The sequence below is a fragment of the Callorhinchus milii genome, unplaced genomic scaffold (assembly GCF_018977255.1).
Source record: "Callorhinchus milii isolate IMCB2004 unplaced genomic scaffold, IMCB_Cmil_1.0 Scaffold3, whole genome shotgun sequence".
NCBI classification, from domain to species: domain Eukaryota; kingdom Metazoa; phylum Chordata; class Chondrichthyes; order Chimaeriformes; family Callorhinchidae; genus Callorhinchus; species Callorhinchus milii.
The window spans coordinates 77,546,330-77,571,279 of record NW_024704744.1 but is presented as its reverse complement, the minus strand read 5'-3'; the positions used below and the strand labels follow the sequence as shown (position 1 = coordinate 77,571,279).

Here is a 24,950-nt window from a genome sequence, read left to right as displayed (position 1 = left end):
CACAGCCCACAATTCTCCTCGAAGGATTTGGGTAAGTGCAGTACATTTTCTATTAAAAAATCAGAAATCCTTCACACTTGGTTAGAACTGGAGTGGTTGCATTGTGAACGCTTTTGGCGTTGGGAGGGATGGAGGGGAAAGGGAATCAGGGTTTTGAAGAGTTTCCAGTAAAACTTGCACAAGTCTGATCTGTATTAATTGTATAATCGCCTAAGTCATACATCTGCCCAAGTCCTGTTCAAGAGTTTATATTCTATGTAAGTTAGACAAAACTCATACTTTGCATAAGTTATAAAGTAAAACTCGCATAAATCTGATCTGTGTAAATCAGATAATCGCTTAAATCGTACACCTGCCCAAGCCCCATTCAAGAGTTTACCCCCCATGCAAGTTTGACATAACTTATACTTTGCATAAGTCATATTAAATGTATGGTCCCAACTGATATGATTTATGTGAGGTTTACTGTACTCAAAGGGAGAGAAATTAATTTTGCCGAATGAATAAGGTGGTAACGATTCCATGGGAGGGTGGAGGGGGAGGGGAGGGAGAGGGATGTCATCAGTAATTCAATCCGTTAATTCAAGAAGTGGAGCGTGGAACTCTTCCAAAAGACCGAGGTATATGGTTGAACTCAAACTTGATTTAGGAATTTAAATATCGTCCACACGGAAAGGGTCAGAACGATGCTGTAAAAGGTTCGGTCCGTTACTGCTGTAAATTGAGTGTGAATTTCCACTGTTGTGAAAGAGACGAACTGCAGACTTCCACCGTCAGCCCGCCACTCCTGGCGTTCTGACTATCCAGACACAAGTTGCTGCCCACGTGTCGTAGCTTGGCATTGTTCTCAATCTGTTCCCACTTCTGTTAAAGAGATTAAAAAAAAGAATAAGATGACAATATGGTATTGAGTTATTTGTACAAGTTTATCTTCCGCATCTGACAAAACCTGCAATGCACTACTATACTGCTGGTAGTAAACTTTGTGTTAGTACTTTTTGTAAAGGATGTCTCAAAGCATTTTGCAGGATTTATTGTAAAGTGTGTGACTGTGTGTTTTGTAGGCGAAGCAAAACAGCACAAGGACTACAATAAAATTCACAAAGTCATATTAGTCGGGACTATAACATTTAATACGACTTAATGCAAAGTATGAGTTACAGGCAAACTTAAATAAGTCATATAATATCTGAATTAAACAATAATTCACACTGTGTATGCGTACTTCAATGCAGCTGGTAACTGCTCCATACATCATCTCCCGCAATTCAATGCAGTCGGTAAGTGAGGAAGCGATGTTAAAGAGTTAGGAGATGATTTGCTTAATAAAATACGACTAGTGCAAAGAAATCTAAGTGGAAACTGAATGGGACTGGGATGTATGTATGACTTAGGTGATTATATGATTTATAAATAATAATCCTTGCATCTGATATAGTGTCTTATCACGTCATTGAGACGTCTCAAAGCGCTTCACAGAATATACTGTAAAGTGAATTGACTACATATGTTTTGGAAAAGTCACGGCAGCCAAAAGGACACCGCAGTATCCCACAAACAGGTCGTGATCCACCAATCGGATTATCAACCGGATTCCAACTCACTGCTGGGTAAACAGAGGCGTGTGGAATAAGGAAAATTGTCTAAGGTTTTGCCCTGCCCGGGAATCAAACCCGGTTGTTTGCGTGTACGTGAGCGCTCTAACTAATACCCTACAGGACTCTACTTAAAGGTAAAGATAAGACTTTTGTGAGTTTTACTCTTTTTAGCGTTTTAATGGCATTGCTACCAACCTGTCTGCTGTCGTTATCTCTGCAGCCCTGCAGCTTGATAAGAGAACCAGGGATGCGATCCACAACAGTAAGGCACAAGTCCATGTGTTTGACTGATTTGTCTTTTGTTAGTGCCCATTCCTGCCGAGAAAAACAACCAGACAGGACACACATGCGTCAGAGCCAAATACATTACATTTTGCTATGGTCCTGTAAGCTGAACCTGGATTCACTGCTGTGGACTTTTAAAAATCTTCAAATTAGAATAAAGTTTCACAACAACAAAAGTTTGGAGTTATATAATACGTCTCATACAGGGTGGCGTCCCAGAGCGCTTGACAGTGGAGGAGCACGACCCCGAGCCAGGGCGGAGGGTGTAAGGAAGGTCTTCAGGCACAACCCGAAAATGGGGAAGGCGCAAGGATAGAGGAAGAGTGTTCCAGAGTTTCGGGTTGTAGTGGTTGAAAGCGGGGCTACCAATATTGGTGCGGAGGGCACAAGGGACGAGCAAGAGGCCGGAGCCAACTGAGTAGTGGGTTGGGAAGTAAGCAGCTCAGAGAGGTAAGGAGGTGCCAGGGTATAAAGGGATTTGAAGACAAGCGAGAGGTGGTGGGATCATAAACTACGGGCCCATCCAATCTCCCCTTCTTTTCCAAGGGCCTTGAAAGGGTTGTTGCTTCCTAGCTTCGCTCCTTCCTCTCCTGACACTCCCTTTACGAACCCCTCCAATCGGGTTTCCGTGCTGCCTAGTGTCATCTGACCATCTGTGACCAGGGCTCCCTCTGTCTCCTCGTCCTCCTCGTCTTCTCTGCTGCCTTCGACACTGAGGACCCCTCTATCCTGCTCCATCGCTTCTCCTCTCACCTCAACCTTCAAGGATCTGTCCTTCAATGTATGCGGATGACACCCAACTCTCCCTCTCTGCCTCCACCCTCGACTCCAGGACCGCTGAGGTCCTGACAGGAGAGGAAGGAGCCTGTCAGACATCAAGTCCTGGTTGAAAGTTAACTCTCATCTAGGACTTGATGTCTGACAGGTTCCTTTGAACGTCAGCAAGACCGAAGCTCTCCTGATTGGCTCGCGCCAGCGCCTCCACACCTCAGGCACTGGCAGCATTGCCCAACTCCATCATTGCCTCACCCCTCAGGCTGCCAAAACCTTCATACACGCATTCGTCACCTCAAGGCTCGACTATGCCAATGCTCTGCTTGTCGGCCTTCCCAACTCTTCCTCCCACAAGCTGCAGATCACCCAGAACTCTGCAGGTCTTGTCCGTGACCCCATCATACCCACCCTTGCCTGGCTAAACTGACTCCCCATTGCTCAGAGGATCAAGTTCAAAATCCTCATCCTTACCTTCCAGGCCTTTCACGGCTTTGCCCCATCCTACCTCACCGACCTGCTAACCCTTATCAATATCGACTCCTTCTGCTCAGCAGGCTTTGGCGTGTTCTATGTCTCCCGCCCAGCCCGCCCCACCATCGGCAGTGGGGCTTTCAGCCTCTCTGCCCCCACCCTCTGGAACTCCATCCCACATTCATCTTTGCCTCACTCCCTCCCTTGCCTCCTTCAAGATCCTCCTCTTCGACCGTGCCTTAGGCCACCTTTCTACCCTCCACCTTCCCTGATCCCAACCCCTCACCGCTCAGGTCCTAATTCCTGACTGTTCAGTACCTTGGGAAGTCCTCCTGACGTGAAAGACGCTTTACAAATGTAATTTTGCGTTGTATCATAGATGGCATCGATAGTAGCGTGGGTGTGAGGCCGTGGAGGGAGTTCAATGTGAGAACAAGAGTCTTGAAACCAAACCGCTGGGGGATGGGGAGCCAGTGGAGCCCAGCGAGTGATGGGGGTGATGGGCTCACAGAGGCTGGTACGGGAAAGCCTGGATACAAGGCATCAAGTCTCTGTGACGGCTCCATGGAAGCACATCCTGATGATTCCCAGCATTTACATTCTGAACTTCAGCCATACAACAAGTTGCTTTTATGTAGCGCCCCGCACGCAGGTTAGCTTCCCGGCCCGTACCTGGTTGCCTCCCGCGTTGTGGCATTCGTACACCCCCACGACCCCGTCCGCAAAGTGGCCCAGTGTGTCCAGGCAATTAGAGCCTTGCTGTAAAGCTCCAAACGCTATATCTTGATGATCAGGGACTCTGGAGGCAGATCACACCCCAATAATTATTCCAGAGCAGAATAATTTGACGGTCTACAGTTATATACACACACACACACCAACATGGGTGCACGCTTGCATACACGCGCACACCAGCATGCACACATACACACGTGTGCAGATACACGCACATAAACGTGCACACACGTGTACAACGCCACATCGAAAATGGCGTCTCTGAATTTGAGAAACGAGAGTATGGGCGTCGAACATAACAAACGGAATAAAATGTCAAAAACAAAATCAATAAGAATTATTATATATGAGTAAAGCAAATGTTTTTAAAACCATTTGGTGGATGAATAAAGACCTTAAATAAAGGTGTACACTGGTCAGTCACCACTAGGTGGCGATCTCACACGGGAACCAAAAGACAAAGGGACGGAGCGATCGAACAGAGTCGTAATTTAGTCCACTTGTAAACGAAACCAGTATTTCACGCGTCTCAGAGTGCCACATCATCTCCTTCCCTGCCCTGTCTCTCTTTCTTGCCATCACAAATACAGTAACTACACTTTGCAGTGAATCCTGTACAGCACTTTTGAGAGGTTTTAAATGCACGTATTATTAGATCATCGCACAGCAGGGTTTACTTGCGAATATTTGCGTAAACCTCACGAGCTGGACAGAGACTAACATGGAATTACAGCGTTTATATAGCATCCCTCACACAGGGTAGCGTCCCAGAGCACTTGTCAGAGACGGAGCATGATGCCGAGCCAGTAACTAGTACGTAATTAGTAACTGAATTAATTAGTAACTAGTAAACAGTTAAGAATTCCTACAGTAACAGCAGATTACAGGCGAAACTATAGCTCACCTTAACTCTGGATAAACGTTCTCTAAATACCACTTGAACGGCTTGCAGTTCAGCTTCCTTTTTAGTTCCATTCTGCTCTGAATGCTGTGCAATAATGAACAGTTAGTGTTTCAGAGCATAAAGGAAAACACCGTCCACAACTTACAAGAGCAAAAGACTAAAATAACTTCAGCAAAAATCATAGAAAAAAAATCATGTTTAAACCGTATATATCTTATTGGCTTTGCTGTTTATCGACTTGGTTGTCTTTTCTGGTCAGCCGGGTGTCTGATACACGTGGGAATCCATCAACATGCTTTAGAGTATCCAAACCAGAATTCCACACAGTGGCCTGGGATGGACACTGAGCAGAGAAGGGGGAGCTGACCATAAGCGTGGTCGAAGAGGATGGTTTTAAGATGGGATTTAAAGACAGCTAGAGGACAAGGCAGAAGGATGGAGGCAGAGGGATCCACCAGCTTAGGGGTAAGTGACTGACAGCTGATGCAGAGAGAGTGGGAGATGCACAGCAGGTTTGAGTCAGCTGAGCGGAGGGGCTGAGCACGCGAGAGGGGTACGTGGAGATTTAGGGTAAAGGTATAAAAGGATGTGTAAGGGTATAAAAGAGCAGATAACATACTTGCCAAAAGGAACGTTCCGAGCTGAAGGAACTGCCGCGTAATAGAAATTTTTGTATTCGTCCATCCAGACCTCAGCCGCCCGGCGTGTATTTCTGTTCAAATGAAATAGAAAACAAATCACATTTCTTTAAGTATTTCCGGTGCTTCCTGGGGAAGTAAATAAGAGAATGTACAGATTGCCCTCACTTTATTTATGTGACAATTTCTTAACGTTAAGATGAGAGGGAACCAAGGACTGTTAAAGACCCCAGCAATGATCAATATAAGGCTTGATTGACAGATTGGTAGATAGCCATATTGTAAAAGGAAAATAATAAATAATAATCCTCGCATTTAACATATTATGTTATATTGTCCACCTCTCCCTTTTCCCAGTCTATTTATCACTTGTCCACATCCCTCTTTTCCCAATCTCTTTATTCCATCCCAAGCCGATTTTTATTTCCCATTCTCCAAGGACATTTCCATCTCCCCAGTTCATCTAACCCCTTTTAAGGCGCTATATTATATAATATAGTGCCTTATCACGCCATTGAGACATCTCAAAGCGCTTCACAGAATATATTGTAAAGTGGACTGACTGCCCATAAAATACAGTCAATCCACTTTACAGTGTATCCCACAAAATGCAGCATCCAATTACGCAGAGTACAAGCAGTGTCCCACAAACAGTCATGGATTGAATGACTACATTTTTTACGTAAAAAGCCCTCAGTAAATGGAAGTTATTATTATTACTATTATTATCATTACTTGTATTATTATTACTATTATTATTACTTACCTTGCAAAGACAGTACCGCTGCCCCCTGGAAACGTGTATGGGTGTTGCTTGCGAAACACGTGACCTACTCGACTACAGGGGACGATTTCAAGGCTGCCACCGCATTGCCACACACGGAAAGAGATCTCTAAAAGAAAACGTTTCTACAACACATGTAATTGAACTGAACTTGTAACATGTTTCTCCTTGTCTCTCAGTCGATTTTTCCATCCCCTTATCCACTTTCCCCTTTTCCCAGTCTATTTATCCCATCCCAAGCCATTTTCATTTCCCCCTCTCCAAGGACACTTCCGTCTCCCCTGTTCATCTAACCCCTTCCCCCCATCTATTTGTCCCCGAACATACATATGGTGCATCAAAACAGTCTTGAATAAGTAATTTTTCATGAGAATATAAACTAACACATTGGATTTATGAATGAAAATGACCTGCAAGCTGCTGAAACAGTTTAGCAAAAATGATTAAACTGCGAACAGCATTAACAGGGCTTTTGATGAGAGAAACCTTTCACATCAGGATGACGTCTCGAAGCATTAAGACACTTCTGTCTGGTCACCTTAGCTGGGAGAGAGAGCTGAGGGGGGTGGGGAGGGGAAAGAATGACCGAAAGTGCAGTGAAAGAGGTAGGTCACCTTGAATAAGGGGAGCAGGAATAGACAGAAAGCTTGGTCGCTGATGGTGGGACGGGAACTCCGGGGGATATGAAGCAGACCAGTCAGTGCCCGTTGAGCGAAATGAGAAGTCAGGTCGGTAGGGTCGAAGGAGGTTGTGGAGGTAGGGTGGGCCGAGATCATGGAGGGATTGGAAGGTAAGAACAGGGATCTTTATTACTATTATTATTATAATATATCTTGCAAAGACAGTACCACTGCCCTCTTTAAGCACTCTAAGACGCTATCCTGCGTGGAGGGCGCTATATAAGTGCAAGTTGTTGTTGTAGTTGGGAACATGTACAGGTGCTGCTTGTGAAATTAATTACGGTTATAAATAATATAAGCGAAAGGAGAAGCCAGGTCAGTAGGGTTGAAGGAGTTTTAATATAATTATATTAAATATATTATACATTGAAATATATATTGATTATATTACAGGTTTCGCAAGAAGCACCTGTACAAGTTTCCAAGGGCCCGTGGTACTGTCTTTGCAAGTAATAACAACAAATAAAAATAGTATTATAACAAATCATCCAGACTCAGTTTTATGTGTTTGATATCGACAGCCAGATTCTAATTATATACAATTATAGTTTTAATATAAGCATAATTATATAATTATTTTTAATAAAATTAATTATATAATTACACTTGCATTTGATATAATCTTGAATTAGTTCAGAAATCACATACCTAGGTTTTCTCCGCCCCAGACATCCATCATCATGTCATACTTTCCGAGCTCTTCAAAGTAAGCTTTATCCATCACAAAGAGACCACCTGCTATCATGGGCGTTCTACAAAGAAAACATTATATCCGACTTTAGCCACTCTGGTTTAGACAAATAGCAATCATCTCATTTGATGCGATTTAATTTGAACATTGTTTTTACATTGTTGCTTACTGACCGACTGACTGGGAGCCTTCAACGAAGAGGCATCATGAGAACGTAAGACAGCATGGAATGAGAAAGCCACAGAGCTAAAGAAACCTACAGGGTGTTCACAAAGTCCTGTTACCCCATGTTTTTCTCCCCCCATACAGTGCACTGACCAACAACTGAAACGTGTGGAAGAATGATGCTAATCGTATTTAGAAGTATTTTGACATACTTAATTGTATTCGGTACAAGTGTTTAACTGTATTCGGGCATCCAGAGGATCGGAGTGTGTGTGTGTGTGTGTGAGCGCCATCAGTTTCATGGCAGATAATGATCCATTGCCACATCTTCTGTGTCATGGATGGCGTGACGAGCAAAATGCATCTTTGACAGCTTGTTTCAGCTCCTTCGTAGTCTCATCTCGCTGTTTTGTAACAAGGGATACGATGACTTTGTGGACACAATGTACTAGAGTAAAAGGCATTGACATTGCATTGACCCGTTACATTACTGTTAGGAATTGCTCCTCCAACGAAACCATCCATTCTGATCCAAATTCCTTGCTCTTTTCCCTGTACTTTCCAATAACAACTTGCATTTAAATAGCACTTTTCATGCAGGGTAGGGTCCCGGACCCGATTCCCAAAGGTAAACCGCACAGCAATATGCATCGACCCTAATCATAGAATCATAGAATTACACAGCGCAGGAGGCCAATCGGCCCATTGTTTCTGTGCCGGCTCTTTGAAAAGAGCTATCCAAATCAATCCCACACCCCCGTTCTCACCCCATAGCCCTGCAAACTTGTTTTTAACAAATAATTATCTATTTCCCTCTTAAAGGATTTTATCGAATCGGCTTCCATCACCCTTTCAGGCAATGCATTCCAGATCCAAACAACTCGCTGTGTGAAAAATATTCTCCTCACCTACTCTCTGTTTCTTTTAACAACTATTTTAAATCAGTGTCCTCAGGTTACCAACCCACCCACCAGTGGAAATAGTTTTTACTTGTTCAACCTATCAAACCCTCTCATAATTTTTGAAAATTTCTATTAAGCCTCCTTAACCTTCTCTGCTCCAAGGATAGTAGTCCTAGCCTCTCTAGCCTCTCCTCATAACTGAAGTCCCTCATTCCTGGTACCAACCTGGTAAATCTCCTTTGCACCCTCTCTAATGCTTTGAAGTCCTTCCTAAAGTGTGGTGCCCAGAACTGAATACAGTTCTCTAGCTGTGGCCTAACAAGTGTTTTATAAAGGTTCATCATAACTTCCTGACTTTTGTATTTTATGCCCCTATTTATAAAGCCTCGTATCCCGAATGCTTTTTTTTATTTTTTAAATAGCTTTCTCTACCTGTCCTGCCACCTTCAAAATTTTACTTATATGAAACCTCAGCTCTCTGTTCCGTCACCCAATTTAGTTTATATTGCCTCTCCTCATTCTTCCTCCCGAAATGCATCACTTTGCATTTCTCCACATTAAACTTCATCTGCCACGTGTCTGCCCATTTTATCAGTCTGTCTATGTCCTCTTGCAGTCTACTACTATCCTCCTCACCATTTACTACTCTTCCTAGCTTAGCGTCATCTGCAACCGTGGAAATTGTACTCCCTATACCCAGGTCATTTATATAGATCAAAAACTTAATCTTTAACATTCTCCTCCCCACCCACACACACCCGGCCCCCACCACAGCCACATAACCCTAAACTGCATAGAACATTGTGTGTGAATAATCTGTTCCTCTCAGTAGAATCATAGAATCGTACAGCACAAAAAGAGGCCATTCAGCCCATCGAGTCTGTGCCGGCTCTTTGAAAAGAGCAATGTAATGTCAATCCCACTCCCCAGCCCTTTCCCCATAACCCTGCAAACCCGTCCTCCTCAAATACCCATCCACCGCGTTTTTAAAAGTTGTTATCGGATTGGCCTCGACCACCCTTTCAGGCAATGCCTTCCAGATTCGAACAATTCGCCGCATGAAAAAAATTCTTCTCACCTCCCCTCTGCTTCTTTTAGAGACTATTTTAAATCTGTGACCTCGAGTCACCAACACACCCATCGGTGGAAACAGTTTTTCCTTTTCTAACCTATCAAATCCCCTAATGATTTTGAAGACCTCTATTAGGTCTCCTCGTAACCTTCTCTGCTCCAATGAGAATAATCCTAACCTCACTAGCCTTTCCTCATAATCAAGGTCCCGCATTCCTGGTACCATCCTCGTAAATCTCCTCTGCACCCTTTCCAATACCTTAACATAAGAGCAGTATTCTAACTGAGGCCTAACCAGTGTTTTATATAGGTTAATCATAACCTCCTGACTCTTGTGCTCTATGCCCTATTTATAAAGCCTAGTATCCCATATGCCCTTTTTACAGCTTTATCTACCTGTCTGCACCAATCTCTGTATGCTCCAATACTGTAGATAAAGGTAGTCATCCCAGCAAGTTACCCAGAAAAGCAACTCCAAGCCTACTACAAGAACAACAGCGCACTGACGTAGAGCGCTTCCCGCGGGGTAGTGACTCGGACGCTTAACATCCTTGACGGAATGATGGAGTTTGTCGCCAAGCCAGGGAGAGGAGGGAAGTGACCGTAGGCACGGACCACAACTACAACAAATTACATTTGTATAGCGCCTTTCATGTCGGGAGGCAACAACGCATTCCAGAACCTTGGAAAGAAAAGGGAGATTGGACATTGGAGATAGGGCGGTATTTGGAGACCCGGGATCGGCCCAGCGAAGGACTTTTGAGGATGGGGGTAAAGGTTGCTGTTTTTAAGGTGGGGAGGAGGGGTAACCGATGGAGGGTGCCAGTGGACAGGGAGAGGTTGATGGTCAAAGAGGAAGGTCTTCAGGTGCGATCTGGAGAAAGGAAGACAGCGTATACACGGTCTGGAAACAAGATGTTTATTTAAAAGTAAAACTGAGTTATCTATTGCTTTTTCAAACCCAGGTGTAGAAGGCAATGATTGCTCCTTGCCAGATATTTTGCTCTGCTGTCTCATTAGCCAGAAATGTTTTCATTTCCCTTTAACAAAGGTGTAAATTCATTTACGGTCCTTGTATTCATTTGGGAATTGTTATGGCCAAATTGCAGTGGGAAGTGACACCAAGTCATTAGAATTACAATGACGCAAAGGCAATATTGATTCCGGAGATGTATAGGAATTAAAGAGAATTTACAGATAGCCTGAGCCACTGGTAACGCAAGCCTAAGGGTCTTTGGGATTATTTCACCCATTACACAAGGAGGGCAGGTGGCCCTAGATGCATTTGTGAGCAACAACAACAATAACTTGCATTATTTAGTGCCTTTTCAATATCTATATATGCTCCCAATGATGCTTGGCAAAGAAACAGAGATGACACCCAGAGATGACATCCACTCTACCTTTCTGCCTCCACCCTCGATTCCAGGACCATTGCTGTCCTCATAGACTGCCTATAGGCCATCAAGTCCTGGATGAGAGCCAACTTCCTGCAGTTGAATGTCAACAAGACCGAGGCCCTCCTGCTTGGCTCCTGTCAGCGCTTCCATACCTTGGTCGCTGACAGCATCTCTCTCCATGGATGCACATCTCACGGAGCCAATACGAAACGTCAGTGTCCTGTTCGACGCTCAACTGTTCTTCAAACCTCACATCTGTGCCATAACCCTCTCCGCCTTTCCCCACCTCTGCAACATCGCTTGGCTCCACCACTGTCTCACACCGCTGGCTGCCGAGACCTTAACACATGCATTCATAACATCCAGACTCGACAAAGCAAGCTGCCTGCTTGTCGGCCTTGCCAACTCCTCCCTCCATAGACTGCAGATCGTCCAGAACTCTGCAGCCCATGTCCTCTCCGGGCAACAGGCTTCACGATCCTATCACCCCATCCACCCGACTCCACTGGCTTCCCATCACATAGAGGATCCTGTTCAAGATCCTGGTCGTCATTTTCAAAACCCTCCATGGCCTTGCTCCCCCGACCTCTGCGACCTCCTAACCCCCTACCATCCTGTTCGCTCCCTCCACTCAGCGGGCTCCGGCCTGCTTCACGCCCCACGCCTTGCCCGCCCCACCATTAGCGGGCGGGCTTTTAGCCACTCTGCCTCTACGCTCTAGAACTCCATACCGCAGTCCCTACCCCACACCCCCTCCCTTGCCTCCTTCAAGACCCATCTCAAGACTCTCCTCTTCAACCGTGCTTTCGATCATCCTGCTTCCCCCACTGCTCTCCACCCTCCGCAATCCCAACCCCAGCTGGGGTCCGAAGCACTAATTGTCCAGCGCCTTGGGACGAGAAAGGCGCTATACAAATGTAATTTTATTGTTGTTATTGTTATTGAATAAGGGCTAGATGAAATTACTCTCTTTACCAGATTTCCTTTATGCAGACAAAACAACATTTCATACCACTACATGTTCACATGATCAGAAATCTTTGCCAATTTTAATTTAGGTTTGTAACTTTTAATAATAACTATAATAATATATAATAACATAATAATATAATAATAGTGCCTTATCATGTCGTTGAGATGTCTCAAAGCACTTCACAGAATATATTTTGCCCACAAAGTATACAGTCAATTTCCTTTATCGTATATTCTGTGAAGCGCTTTGAGACGTCTCAACGATCTAATAAGGGACTATATCAAATGCTATATCTAATACTATTATTAATATCACCATTAGTGCCTTATCACAACACAGAGAAGTCTCAAAGCTCTTCACAGAATATATTGTAAAGTGGATTGACTGTGTATTTGGTGGGCAAAATGCAGCAGTCAATTGCGAACAGCAGTGTCCCACAAACAGTCGTGGATTGAGTGACCAACTTTTTTTCAGGGTTTTGCTGGATGCAAAGCTTTGAAATGCTCATTTTTAAAAAAAAGAGAAATCCACATCAATTCAATGTTCCAAGCTCTGTTTTACACCAAGCATTAGTACAGAATCGCTCTGTTCAGCTCAATTTCATTTTCTACTTGTGCACAACATGCAACATTTGAACATAAAGTAAATTGAGATGCCCCTACCTTTTCACACAACCCTAAATAAAAATCAAAACAGTAAATTAGGTTGCAGCACTCGAGATTTAACCAGAGATAGCTATGAAGAGAAGAGAACGTCATATTCTGAAACTGGGCTGACAACATTTTTTTAAAATGGGTGCTAAAGGATGCATCATGTAGCATGAAATGAACACAAGGAACTGATAACACGATAATAACAACAGTCCTTGCATTTGTTCTAGTGCCGTATCATGTTGTTAAGACATCTCAAAGTGCTTCACAGAATATACTGTAAAGTTAATTGATTCTATATTTTGTGGGCAAAACTTGGCAGTCAATTGGCCATAGCAGTCTTACCTTCATGCCATACATTATTAGATACACCAAATCGGTTTGCAAAACATTTTTTGCCACATCACCCACACTATCCAGTAGAAATTTTCAAACCATTTTTAAAAATAATATACATTTCCCCCAAACACATTTTTAAGTGAAAACACTCAAAACTAAGCTAGGAAATGTTTACCAGTCTGCAAATGGGCTTTCTAAACATATAGCGTTTAAATGTGGGGGAGCTAGATTTTTCTTTGGATGGCATTGCAGTAGGCAAAGGCAAATTAAGTGAAACATTTGGAGTCCACAGTAAACTCCTGATACCTTGTCGCTCCAGGGGAAAAGGGCTCAGTAACGAGTTATCCAGAGTGGCGAGTTAAGTGTATGTATAAATACATAAATAAATGCGGCTGGGATATTCACAGCGCGATGACTTAAGCGGTAATATTCCATTTGATTAATAGCTCCTTATTACATTGTTGAAACATTTCAAAGCTCTTCACAGAATATATAGTAAAGTGGATTGACGGAATTTTGTGGGAGAAATGCGGCAGCCAATTATGCACGGCTTACTTTTTGGGGTGGGAGCAGAAAGCAGTCCTCCAATTGACTAAAAGAACTAGGTCCCTACTTACTGCTAGGTAAACAGAGCTGTGTAGTGACAAGTTAAGACAGGGTTAACTATATTTATTCCTGATGAATATTAGCAGATTGCTTAGAATTTGGGTTAAATTCATTTTATAGGGTTACTCTAAGTTTACTGTATTTTTAGCCTTGTTTTAACAGCCAGCAGCATACATCATTGGCAGGGCAGGAGGGTGAAAAGAAAGACTAAGCCTAACAACTGTTTTTAATGCTGGCAGCTCTCTATAACCAGCTGTGAGTAAATCTCTGTGAAGTGCTTTGAGATGTCTCACCGACGTGATGAGGTGCTATATCAAATGCAAGGATTATTATTATGGAGGTCCTGTAGCGTATTGGTTAGAATACTTGCCTCGCAAGTGAGAGGACCTGGGTTCAATTCCCGGGCGGGGCGAAACCTTAGGCAAGTTTTCTTACTCCACATGTCTCTGTTTACCTAACATTTAGTAGGAACCCAGTTATTGTAATAATAATTAAATAATAATCTCTTCAAAAACCACCACTGTTTGTGGGACACTGCTGTGTGCAATTGGCTGCCATGTTTCTCCTGCAAAATATACAGTGGGCATTCTCAAAAAGGCGATAAGGCGCTATATCAAATGAAGGGATTATTACTAAGTCCACAAAGGTGCTTTAGGGTTGACATTGCTTTGTTGCGGAGTATTTCTCACCGCCTAAAAACAGCTGATTGAACTAAGAAACTCACTGTTCAAGAAACCTTTATCCTTGCCTTCCATAAAGAAAGAGCAATGCAATGCCAACATCCACTAGCACCAGGAACAAAACGCCTTACTTTCACAACATTGTGTATTGCAGGAACACAACACTGAATGTAGGATCACTTTCCGTACCTACCTTATAGGGCCTATTGGATTGCCTTGCCGAGCTCTCCTTTGCTCTGGAGTCATATAATCCCATTTGAAGACCAGGTTCCAATCAAATCCTGCCGTAGGAAGGGATAAGCAGTTAATAAAAGATAGGACCACTTTGAATAAAAATGAGAAAACTGCTGTAATTTGTCTGGTTCTACATTTTCAGTGATAAAAGCAACAATGATGGCTGGCAGAGAAATAGAGAAAAGGCAACCAGCCTCAACTAGTGGGCTTTCTTCCTGTTGATTCTTAATCTAAACTACAATATCTTGCAATTATAAAGTACAGAATAGCGTCTCAGGGAGCTGCACAACAGGGGGGTTGGACGCCGAACAAGGGGGAAGAGGGAGGCACGGTCGAAAAGGTTGACCTTAAAATGAGATTTAATGATAAAGAGGGGACTTGGTGGAGAGGATTCCTGGGCAGGGTGGAAACTTCGGCAAGTTTCCTTATTTTGCACGCCTCTGTTCACTTAGCAGTAAGTAGGAGCCCGGTTGTTAAGTCGATTGGCTGATCGCTTTTCCGGGGTAATAATCTCTACATACATACATACGTCCTCCTGACGTGAAAAGCGCTATATCAAATGCAAGGATTATTATTATTATTATACATACAGACATACAGACATACATACATAAATAATTTGATCACTCAATCTACGATTGTTTGTGGGACACTGCTGTGCACAATTGGCTGTTGCATTTTGCCCACAAAATACAGTCAATTCACTTTACAGAATATTCTGTGAAGCGCTTTGAGATGTTTCAGAAACATGATAAGGCGCTATGTTAAATGCAATAATTATTATTATTACTAGCTTGCAACCGAAGGATCCCATATGGAATGTAGATTTCAGTGATACCACTCGCAAGCCATTGAACATGCCATAAACACTGTGTGTACACTTTAAGCAAAACTGCCATACACGTGCAATGAGCTAGTTTGGGTCATAGCTCACGAACGATAGAAGATTCTATCAAAGGGTCATAGCTCATGAACGATAGAAGATCCTATCAAAGCTATGCCAACCGAAGGGGTTTACAACATGATCCTCGAGTTAATGCAAGGCTTCCGTGTAGAAGATATTTGCAGTTTTTCTTCCTTTGGCCATGATGTACAGGGTTTGAGATGAACCCACACGTCAGCATCCAACATAGGATTGCCCATGGGAAAATGCAGGGTGTATTCAAGAAAAGGCCAGGCTTTAAGCTTTGCCCCTGTGCCTTGTTAATTGATATGGTAAAGCACATTTGAACAGGGAATTGGAGCCGTTTGAACTCAAACGAGCAGTCACTTGGGAGCAGTGGGATGCGAGGAATGACTACATCTTCCCCTTTGAACTGACCAGTCAGAATAGTTGCTTCTAATAACATGTGGCATCAACTGCTTTACCACAGACTTTGTGCCATTGCATAGCTTTGGTGCATCTGGATTCTTTAGCAGCATGATTAAGCATCCAACCTTTAGTATGAGTTTGTGTGGAGGCATTACATGTGATTACAAAGAGTTTAAAAAAACAGTTGGGTAGTTGACAGCATTTTCTACGTCAGGAACAGTATCTATGGACTTGTACACAGTTTCTTGGCCAGGGATGTCATTGAGCAGCTGAGAATTGATCTCGCTTGCAGCCTCATTTTTTGGAGCAAGGATTGCTCGTTGACACAACCACTTATGATTTGTGTAGTTATGGGTGAGGTTTGGCTGCTATATCTTGTACAATGGTCCCACAAACTTCAAGGATCTCAAAATTTAGCCATCTCGTGGATCCACTCGAATTTTGCCATCCCCAATTTCCAGGAGGTCGGCATATGCTCCAGCTGCAAAACTGCCATGAAGGTTGACTCGCATGTTGGGGCTCATCTTCTCCTCATTCTTCTTTGTGCCTACAGCCTGGAAGCCTCAAGATTGGCATTCAGTTCATTAGCACTGGTACCACAGTGCATGACAGGTAAGGTCTGGTGGAAATCTCCTGACAAAATACGTATTATCCTTCCCATCGGTTGGGTGTTTTCCCTGATGTCCTGAAGTGTCCCATTCAGAGCCTCAAAGGCATGCTTGTGCGACATGGTGCATTCATCCCACACAATGGTATTACAGTCCTTGATCAACGTGGCTGCAGCTGTACCCTTCTTGATATTGCACACTAGATCCTCTGTATGAGAAAGATTCAATGGCAGCTTGAAGGCAGAATGGGCTGTAAGTAGAGTACCCAAAACCAGAGGATGCAACAGCAAGTGCAAAACCAGAGTCCGCAACAGCAAGTCCAACTCGGTCCCTAGACCAAATCTTGGCCAAGATGAGATTGATAAGGTATGTTTTTCCTTTACCAACAGGTGCATCAAGAAAGATAATGCCTCCTTCATCGTGGTCAACTTTGTGAAGGATACGCTGATACGCTGCAGCTTGATCTTCTGTTATGGTCAATTCTCCCTCCTGGACAAAGTGCTTCATTTCATCTTGGTTATGGTTGATTTCCTGCAAAATTTCTCTGGTCAAGTTGACATCTTCTGTTCGTCTCACACGACGCTCATGTTGGCCAACAGGTGTCTTGTCTGCATGGATGATTATTCTATATTCTTCTGCAGTCATTCTTTCCATTGCGGACTTGAAGCTCCAGACATATGTGTTACTGTGGTGAAGCATATCTTGCAGATCTAATATGAGGGCTTCCTTCAACCCCAGAACATTGTTTGCACGCTGCTTGACTTGTTCTTCTAGGTTCGTCGTGAAGTAGATCTGTAAGAATTTTGGCGACTCTTTAGGCAAAGCGGTTTAGAGATCCTAATAAGTGATACACTTGGCCTTGCACTTTAAATGTTGGCATATAGCTGGCTCTTTAATTTCTCTAGTTGCGCCAAAAGAGATCACCGGGAAGCACGAATTGTATTTCCTAAGGTTTGCTAGAAAATGCTTAGAATCACTTGAAGTGCCATCCAGCAGACCTTTCAGGGGTTCAGGTGGCTCTGGTTTCACCTTGCCAAGCGAGCAACACATGGAAGGAACTTCTTTTGCCCATTTCACGGCTCCACAGTTTTTATTATATTCCCAATATGATGGGTGCCATCTGATTTGTAGTCTCTGCTTATGCAGCTAAATGGAGTGACCTCTGCTGCTGGGTGCCATTTTGCCATGTTCCTGCATGCCTTTCGGTGTCCAAGTCCTGCCAGGCTGTTCTTTCGAGCGGGAAACTAATTTTACCGTGCTCTTGCAGTTGTTTCAGCATTCAAGTCCAGCCGGCCTGTTCTTTGTTCTTACGGCTCATTTAATCGGCCTTTGCTCTTTTGTCTGGTACTTTTATTTTTATTGTCATTGAAAGTCTTGATCTTCGCGTAGACATCTTTATCTTGTTCCCACCAATTGGCTTTGTCTGAGTGGTTGCATGGTGCGTGCATGCATACGTACGTGCTCTGTGACGCAAGATGCCATAGCGCCACTGGGAGTCGGCGCGGCCACAGGTGTAACTGTAGCGCAAAGCTGCCATAGCTCATCAACAATAGGAGATCCCTGAAAACAGATATGCCCATGACACTCCCCCTGCAAGACCTTTCCAATGAGGTACAAATCATGTCTCTTTGTCAATCATTCTTAGCGGACATACAGATACACAGACATTATGTCTTTATTAGTATAGATTAATTCATTCTGTTCCTCCTTACCTCTGTGACCTATGAACACCATATCAACCTGCCCACTTGGCGGGCACTGGCCTGCTCCATGTCCCCCACCCTGCCCGCCCCACTATTGGTGGTCGGGCCTTCAGCTTTTCTGCCCCCACCCTCTGGAACTCCATTTCGGAATCCCTCTGCCTCGGTCCTCCGTTGACTCTTTCAAGGCCCATCTCAAGACCTTCCTCTTAGGCTGTGCCTTCAGCACCGTCCAACTCCCACATCCCTCCAACCCCCACTTCCCTCCAACCCCCACTTCCTTCCAACCCCCACTTCCCTCCAACACCCACTATCCTACAAGCCCCACTACCCTCCAACCCCCACTACCCTCCACCCTTCTTAATTCCAACCCACGGCTCAGTGCAAACGCTTAACTGTCCAGCGCCCTTGGACATCCTTCCCACGTGAAAGGTGCTATATAAATGCAAGGTTTAGGGGAGATTTAATAGTGGTGTTCAAAATTATGAGGGGTTTTGATAAAGTAAATAAGGTGAAACTGTTTCCACTCGTGGGTGGGTTGGTAACCAGAGGACACAGATTTAAGATAATTGGCAAAAGAGCCAAAGGGGAGATGAAGAGAATTTTTTTTACACCGCAAGTTGTTACGATCTGGATTTCACTGCCTGAAAGGCAACAGGTGGAGTCCTGTAGCTCAGTGGTTAGAGCACTCACTTTGCAAGCGAGAGACCTGAGTTCAATTCCAGGCAGGGCGAAACCTTGGGCAAGTTTCCTTACTCCACACGCCTAATAATAATCCCTCCAAAAACCCAAAACAATAATAAATTGGTCATTTTTAATCTACGACTGTTTGTGGGACATTGCGGTGCGCAATTGGCTGCCGCGTTCGCCCATAAATATACAGTCAATTCACTTTACAGTATATTCTGTGAAGCGCTTTATAATAATAATAATAATCCTTGCATTTGATATAGCGCTTTTCACATCGGGAGGACGTCCCAAAGCGCTTCACAGAACACACTGTAAAGTGAATTGACTGTATATTTGTGGGTGAACGCGGCAGCCAATTGCGCACAGCAATGTCCCACAAACAGTCGTAGATTGAAAATGACCAATTTATTATTGTTTTGTTTTTTTGGAGGGATTATTATTAGGCGTGTGGAGTAAGGAAACTTTCCCAAGGTTTCGCCCTCTGCCTGGAATTGAACTCAGGTCTCTCGCTTGCAAAGCGAGTGCTCTAACCACTGAGCTACAGGACTCCACTTGACTCGCCCTGCTTGGAATTGGAATTGCAAGGCCATAGGGAAAGAGCGGGGGAATGGGACTAATTGGTAGCTCTTTCAAAGAGAGCTGGCACAGGTACGATGGGCTGAATGTCCTCCTTCTGTGCTGTAAGATTCTATGAATTTGCTGTTGTTCCAGTGATCTAGGCCCTTACTGAACTCTCGCTTCATCCCTGACATTTAATTCCAGGAGAAAATTGATTTTATCAGCAGGGAGAGAAGAGCAAAGGGGATCAGTGACAGATGGACTTTCAGGATCAAAGACCAGTACAACGCTTGCTCGTTTTTTAACACGTTACATACCGCCTTTCAGATCTGCAGATGCACCCACGTATTGGAAGTTATCCATGTTGATCACATCAATTATCGGAGAAACCACTTTTGTCCTGTCCTGTAGAGAGGAAACAGAAAATAAAACACAATGCAATAGTTGTCTGTTCTCCTTCCAGCTGAGTTTCCAGGAACTGAGGTAAGGGAGGCATAGGAACATTCAACCTTTCAAGATTGTTCCGGTATTCTATTAGATCATGACTAATCTGTACCTCAAATCCATTTTCCCGACTTTGCTCCATATCGCTTGATATCCTGACCTAACAAAACTCTATCCACCTCAGTCTTGAAAATTTGAATGTATCCAACACCCACAGCCTTTTGGGGGAGAGAATTCCATATTTCCACTACCACTTGTGTGAAAAAGCGCTTCCTGATTTCACTCCTAAATGTCCTAGCTCTAATTTTAAGAGTATGCCCCCTTGTTCTGGATTCCACCACCAGAGGAAATAGTTTCTTTGTATTTACCCTATCAAATATAATAATATACATCCATAATAATATAATAATAATAATCCTTGAATTTGACATAGTGCCTTATCAAGTCACTGAGACGTTCAAAACGCTTCACAAGAGTATACTACAAAGTGAATTGACTGTATATTTTGTGATAGAAGCGCAGCAGCCAATTGCGCACAGCAGCTTCTCACAAACAGTTGTGGATTGAGTGCCCTTTTTTTTAATAAGCGATTATTATCCACGGAAAGCGATTTGCCAATCGACTAGGGTTCCTACTTACTGCTAAGTAAACAGAGGTGTATGGAGTAAGAGAACTTGCCTAAAGTTTCGGTATGGCCAGGAATTGAACCCAGGTCCTCTTGTTTGCGAGGCGAACGCTCTAACCAATAAGCTACAGGATTCCATACATATATAGATGTATATAATATAATAAATGTTACAATGTGCAGAAGATCACACTTCATAAGCACCCCGATAAGATTCGAGCTCTGCTTACCTCGACCACCCTCTCCAGGAGGGGCTCCAACCAGTGCTCGTTGCATTCACAATGACTATCAAGGAAGGTTAGTATCTCTGCTTGTGCGGCATCAGCTCCTCGGACACGTGAACGCATTAGCCCTGCGCACGGAAAGAGGGTCGCAGGGTAAGTCTCTGGCAACAAGGCCGAAGCAGACACGTCCAAATGTTGCACTTAACCCTCCACATACCTTCGCGCCTGTTGTTCCGAAGGATTCGAACTTTCTCTATTTTTGACAACAAAGTACCATCTTCAGCTGCAAATTTAATTCAGATTTTAATTGACTTGTTTTNAAAAAAAACCTAGACTGTAAATACAGCTAAATACATGTGAAAGTCACTCTTACTTACGGTTGTCACTATAGTCATCAACTAAAATAATCTCTTTGATGAGATGCGGGGTGCTTTTTCTAAGCACACTGAAATTCAGAGACAAAAAGCGAAGCATTATTCACACATAAAATTAAAAACACGCACGCGGTTGTTACAACGACCCAAGGCACTTGATCGCCCTGGCTTGGCACCCGAGCTTGGGGTGGGAGCTGAGAGGGTGGGGAGGGAAAAAGTGACCGAAGGTGCAGTCAAAGGGGAAAGTCTCGAGACGGACCTTGAAAGAAAAGAGGGAGGGAGTTGGAGGGACTCCAGGACAGAGTTCCAGAGAGTGGGGACAGATGGGCTGAAAGCCTGACCACCGATGGCGTAGGTAGTGGTCAGGTCGGTGCTCATTGAGCAAAGGGAGAGGCCATGTCTGTACAGTTTGAGGAGGTCGCAGAAGTAGAGGTTGGGGCGAGACCGTGGAGGGATTTGAAGGTAATTTGATTTGTAATTCCATTTGGACACACATATGTAATAACAATAACAAGATTACATTTGTATAGCGCCTTTCACGTCGGGAGGACGTCCCAAGGGGCTGGACAGAGTACAGACCCGAGCTGGGGTTGGGGGGTTGCCGATGGCATGGTCGAAGAGGAGGGTCTTGAATCGGAACTTGAAGGAGGCTAAGGAGGGGGCGAGGTGGAGGGACTGGGGGATGGAATTCCAGAGATTGGGGGCAGAGTGGCTGAAGGCTCTCCCGCCAATGGTGGGGCGGGTGGGTCGGGGGACGTGGAGCAGGCCAGAGCGGGCTGAGAGGAGGGAACGGGCGGGTTGGTAGGGGATTAGGAGGTCACAGAGGTAGGGTGGGGCGAGGCCATGGAGGGCTTTGTATATGAGGACCAGGATCTTGAACTGGATCCTCTGAAGGATAGGGAGTCAGTGGAGTCGGGTGAGAGTGGGGGAGATGGGGTCATGGAGTTTGTGCGGGAGAGGACACGGGCTCCAGAGTTCTGGATTATCTGCAGCCTGTGGAGGGAGGAGTTGGGAAGGCCGACAAGCAGGGAATTTGCATAGTGGCAGCTGGAGGTGATGAAGGCATGAACAAGAGTTTCAGTGGCCTGAGGGGTGAGGTAGTGGCGGAGTCGGGCGATGTTACGGAGGTGAGAGAAAGCAGAGCGGGTCATGGCTTGAATGTGGGGGAGAAAAGACAGTTGAGGGTCGAACAAGACACCTGGGTTCCTGGCTGGTTTGGTGAGTTGTAGTGTGCAACGGTGGAGGTTGATGCTGCCAGAGCCTGAGGTGCTGAGGCGCTGGCGCGAGCCAATCAGGAGGGCCTCAGTCTTGTTCACATTCAACTGTAGGTAATTTGCCCTCATCCAGGACTTGATGTCCGACAGGCAGTCTGTCAGGACAGCAGTGGTCCTGGAGTTGAGGGTAGAGGCACAAAGTTAGAGTTGGCTGTCATCTGCATACATGTGGAAGTTGACCCCATGTCTGCGGATGATGTCACCAAGGGGGAGCATATAGATATTAAAGAGAAGAGGGCCAAGGACAGAGTCCTGGGGGACGCCAGATGTGACAGAGCGAGTGCTGGAGGGGAAACCGTTAGAAGCAACGAAGTGGAGATGGTGAGAGAGACAGAAATCGAACCAGACAAGGGCAGGTCCATGAAGATTGAGTAAAGCGGAGAGGCGGTGTACGAGGATGGAGCGGTCGACAGTGTCGAAGGCAGCAAAGAGGTCAAGGAGGACAAGGAGGCAGAAGGAGCCCTGATCACAGATGTTCAGAATGTTATTAGTGACTTTGACCAGGGCTGTTTCCATGCTGTGGGCAGTGCAGAAGCCGGATTGGAGGGGTTCAAAGAGGGAATGGTGAGAGAGAAAGGAGCGGAGCTGAGACTCGACGACTCGTTCCAGGACCTTGGAGAGGAATGGGAGGTTAGAGATGGGGTGGTAGTTGGAGAGGAGGGATGGATCCAGGGAAAGTTTTTTCAGGATAGGGATAATGACGGCTGTTTTTAGTGGGGTGGGAACTGAACCGGTGGACAGGGAGAGGTTGATGACATTGGACAGGAGAGGGGCCAGAAGGTGGAGCTGGGAGACGAGGAGAGAGGTGGGGATGGGATCAAGGGAGCAGGTAGTGGGTTTGAGTTTGCGGACAGTCGTGGTGAGGGAGGAGGGAGAGATAGGGTCAAAGAAGTATGGGGGGATGGGGGGGGTTGGGTCATGAGGGAGAGGTGATGTGGGGGTGGCTGTGGACGGGGCTGAGGTGGCTAAACGTATCCCCTCGATTTTAGATCCAAGGAAGTCCAGCATCTCCTCACAGTTGGAGTTTGAGGAGAGGATGGGCGAGGTATGGTAAAGTGGACGGAGGAGACGGTTAGTGGTGGAAAAGCTGGGGGTTGTCCTTTGCCTCTACGATAACCTTGGAGTAGAAGGAGAATTTGGCGGAGGCAAGCGGTAGATCTTGGTGCGGTGAAGCCAAATCTGCCGATGGACCGTTAGTTTGGATTTGGTCCAGGCGCATTCGTTCGGCAGCTCGCACTTGTGCCTTAAGAGAACGGAGATGGCTGGTGTACCAGGGGGATTTACGGGAGTATGAGGCAGTTTGGGAAGTGAGGGGGGCAAGGGAGTCCAGGGTGGAGGAGACGGAGTTGTGGAGAAAGGAGAGTGAGGAGAGGAGATCGGTCAGTGAGGGCCAGAGGTGTAGGAGTCCAGATGACTCCAGGGCAGTGAAGAGGAGCAAATTTTTTTTCTTTTTTAAACAAATGAAACACGCAGTGTCCTGTTGACCCTGCACACCAGAGCCCCAACAGGTAAGATGGTGCTAGCTGGACAAACAGCACAAGGCTTGCCACACAGTTTTCGTTGTCTAATCTCATATAATACCCCAACGCACATTATGATATCCCGGATGATATCCCGGACCTAATACTTTCCAAGACGAGCAGGATGTGACGATCCGGGGAGAGATTGCGCACTCCGCTCCAGACAAACCCAATCCATGCACTAGTGGGACTCGGTTTGTATACTCGTAAGCCATGGACATAAAGGCCACCTGCAAGCCAAAGTCTTAATGGGTAGAACGGTGCCAGCTGGAATTTTGTTTGGTCAGTCGGGTGTCTTGCGTCCCACCTACACATGGAAATTCCAGCGATAGATTGTTGGAATGGAACGTGCACTCTCTCCCTGGAGGGTTGTATCCTAATTACCTAATTCCGAAAAGTATTAGGCGCAGGTTGGCAAGAGCCAAGGTTTGGGGATCCCAGATTGTGCGTTGGGGTAACTGCTGGAGTCTAACCAGCTAAAAATGCACAGCTTGCCATTGATAGCACTGTCCAGCAATGGCAAACTTTCCTGCTGCTTGTCCAACTAGGACTACCCTGCCCGATAGCTGGGCAATAACAGGAAGCTGGCCAGACAGTGTTTGCTCAATAAAATCCAGAAATATCCCAAAGTGCATTCTGCTTCTGTATGTGTCAGGCGCCAGTTTTACCAACAATAAGAAGTGATATCATCCACATACTAGAAATTACTTCCAAGCAGTTTTACCTGACCACAGTGCGAAGTAGTGCAGATCTGGCTTCATTGTGGAAAGTGATGACTACACTGGTCCCCGGTAACTCACTGCTCCACTGTTTCCTTCGGCATCTGTCAGAGAGAGCAGCACATGCTGGGAGCAAAGGCAGTGAGTGTCTTTTATCATAATAATAATAATAATCCTTGCATTTGATATTGCACCTTATCACGTCTTTGAGACTCTCAAGGTGTTTCACAGAATGTATTTTAAAATGCATTTACTGTGTATTTTGTGTAAAACACGGCAGCCAATTGCACAGCAGTGTTGCACTAAGTTATAGGATTGAGTG

At 45.0% G+C, this 24,950-nt stretch overlaps 1 protein-coding gene across 1 annotated transcript in view; it reads right to left on the bottom strand.

The window, feature by feature from the left end:
• Window positions 1-430: 430 nt before the first annotated feature.
• galnt2 (UDP-N-acetyl-alpha-D-galactosamine:polypeptide N-acetylgalactosaminyltransferase 2) overlaps window positions 431-24,950 on the bottom strand; it is a 33,146-nt gene continuing 8,626 nt past the window's right edge. Inside the window, exons 4-16 of the mRNA XM_042333077.1 lie at window positions 24,634-24,732; window positions 21,119-21,186; window positions 20,959-21,024; window positions 20,748-20,869; window positions 19,766-19,853; window positions 14,540-14,627; window positions 7,518-7,621; window positions 6,172-6,298; window positions 5,387-5,479; window positions 4,768-4,851; window positions 3,801-3,927; window positions 1,794-1,913; window positions 431-864 (exon numbers count right to left, since the gene is read on the bottom strand). Of these exons, the coding sequence (XP_042189011.1) occupies window positions 709-864; window positions 1,794-1,913; window positions 3,801-3,927; window positions 4,768-4,851; window positions 5,387-5,479; window positions 6,172-6,298; window positions 7,518-7,621; window positions 14,540-14,627; window positions 19,766-19,853; window positions 20,748-20,869; window positions 20,959-21,024; window positions 21,119-21,186; window positions 24,634-24,732 (1,342 nt within the window). The 3' untranslated portion in view covers window positions 431-708. The remainder of the gene's footprint in view (window positions 865-1,793; window positions 1,914-3,800; window positions 3,928-4,767; window positions 4,852-5,386; window positions 5,480-6,171; window positions 6,299-7,517; window positions 7,622-14,539; window positions 14,628-19,765; window positions 19,854-20,747; window positions 20,870-20,958; window positions 21,025-21,118; window positions 21,187-24,633; window positions 24,733-24,950) is intronic.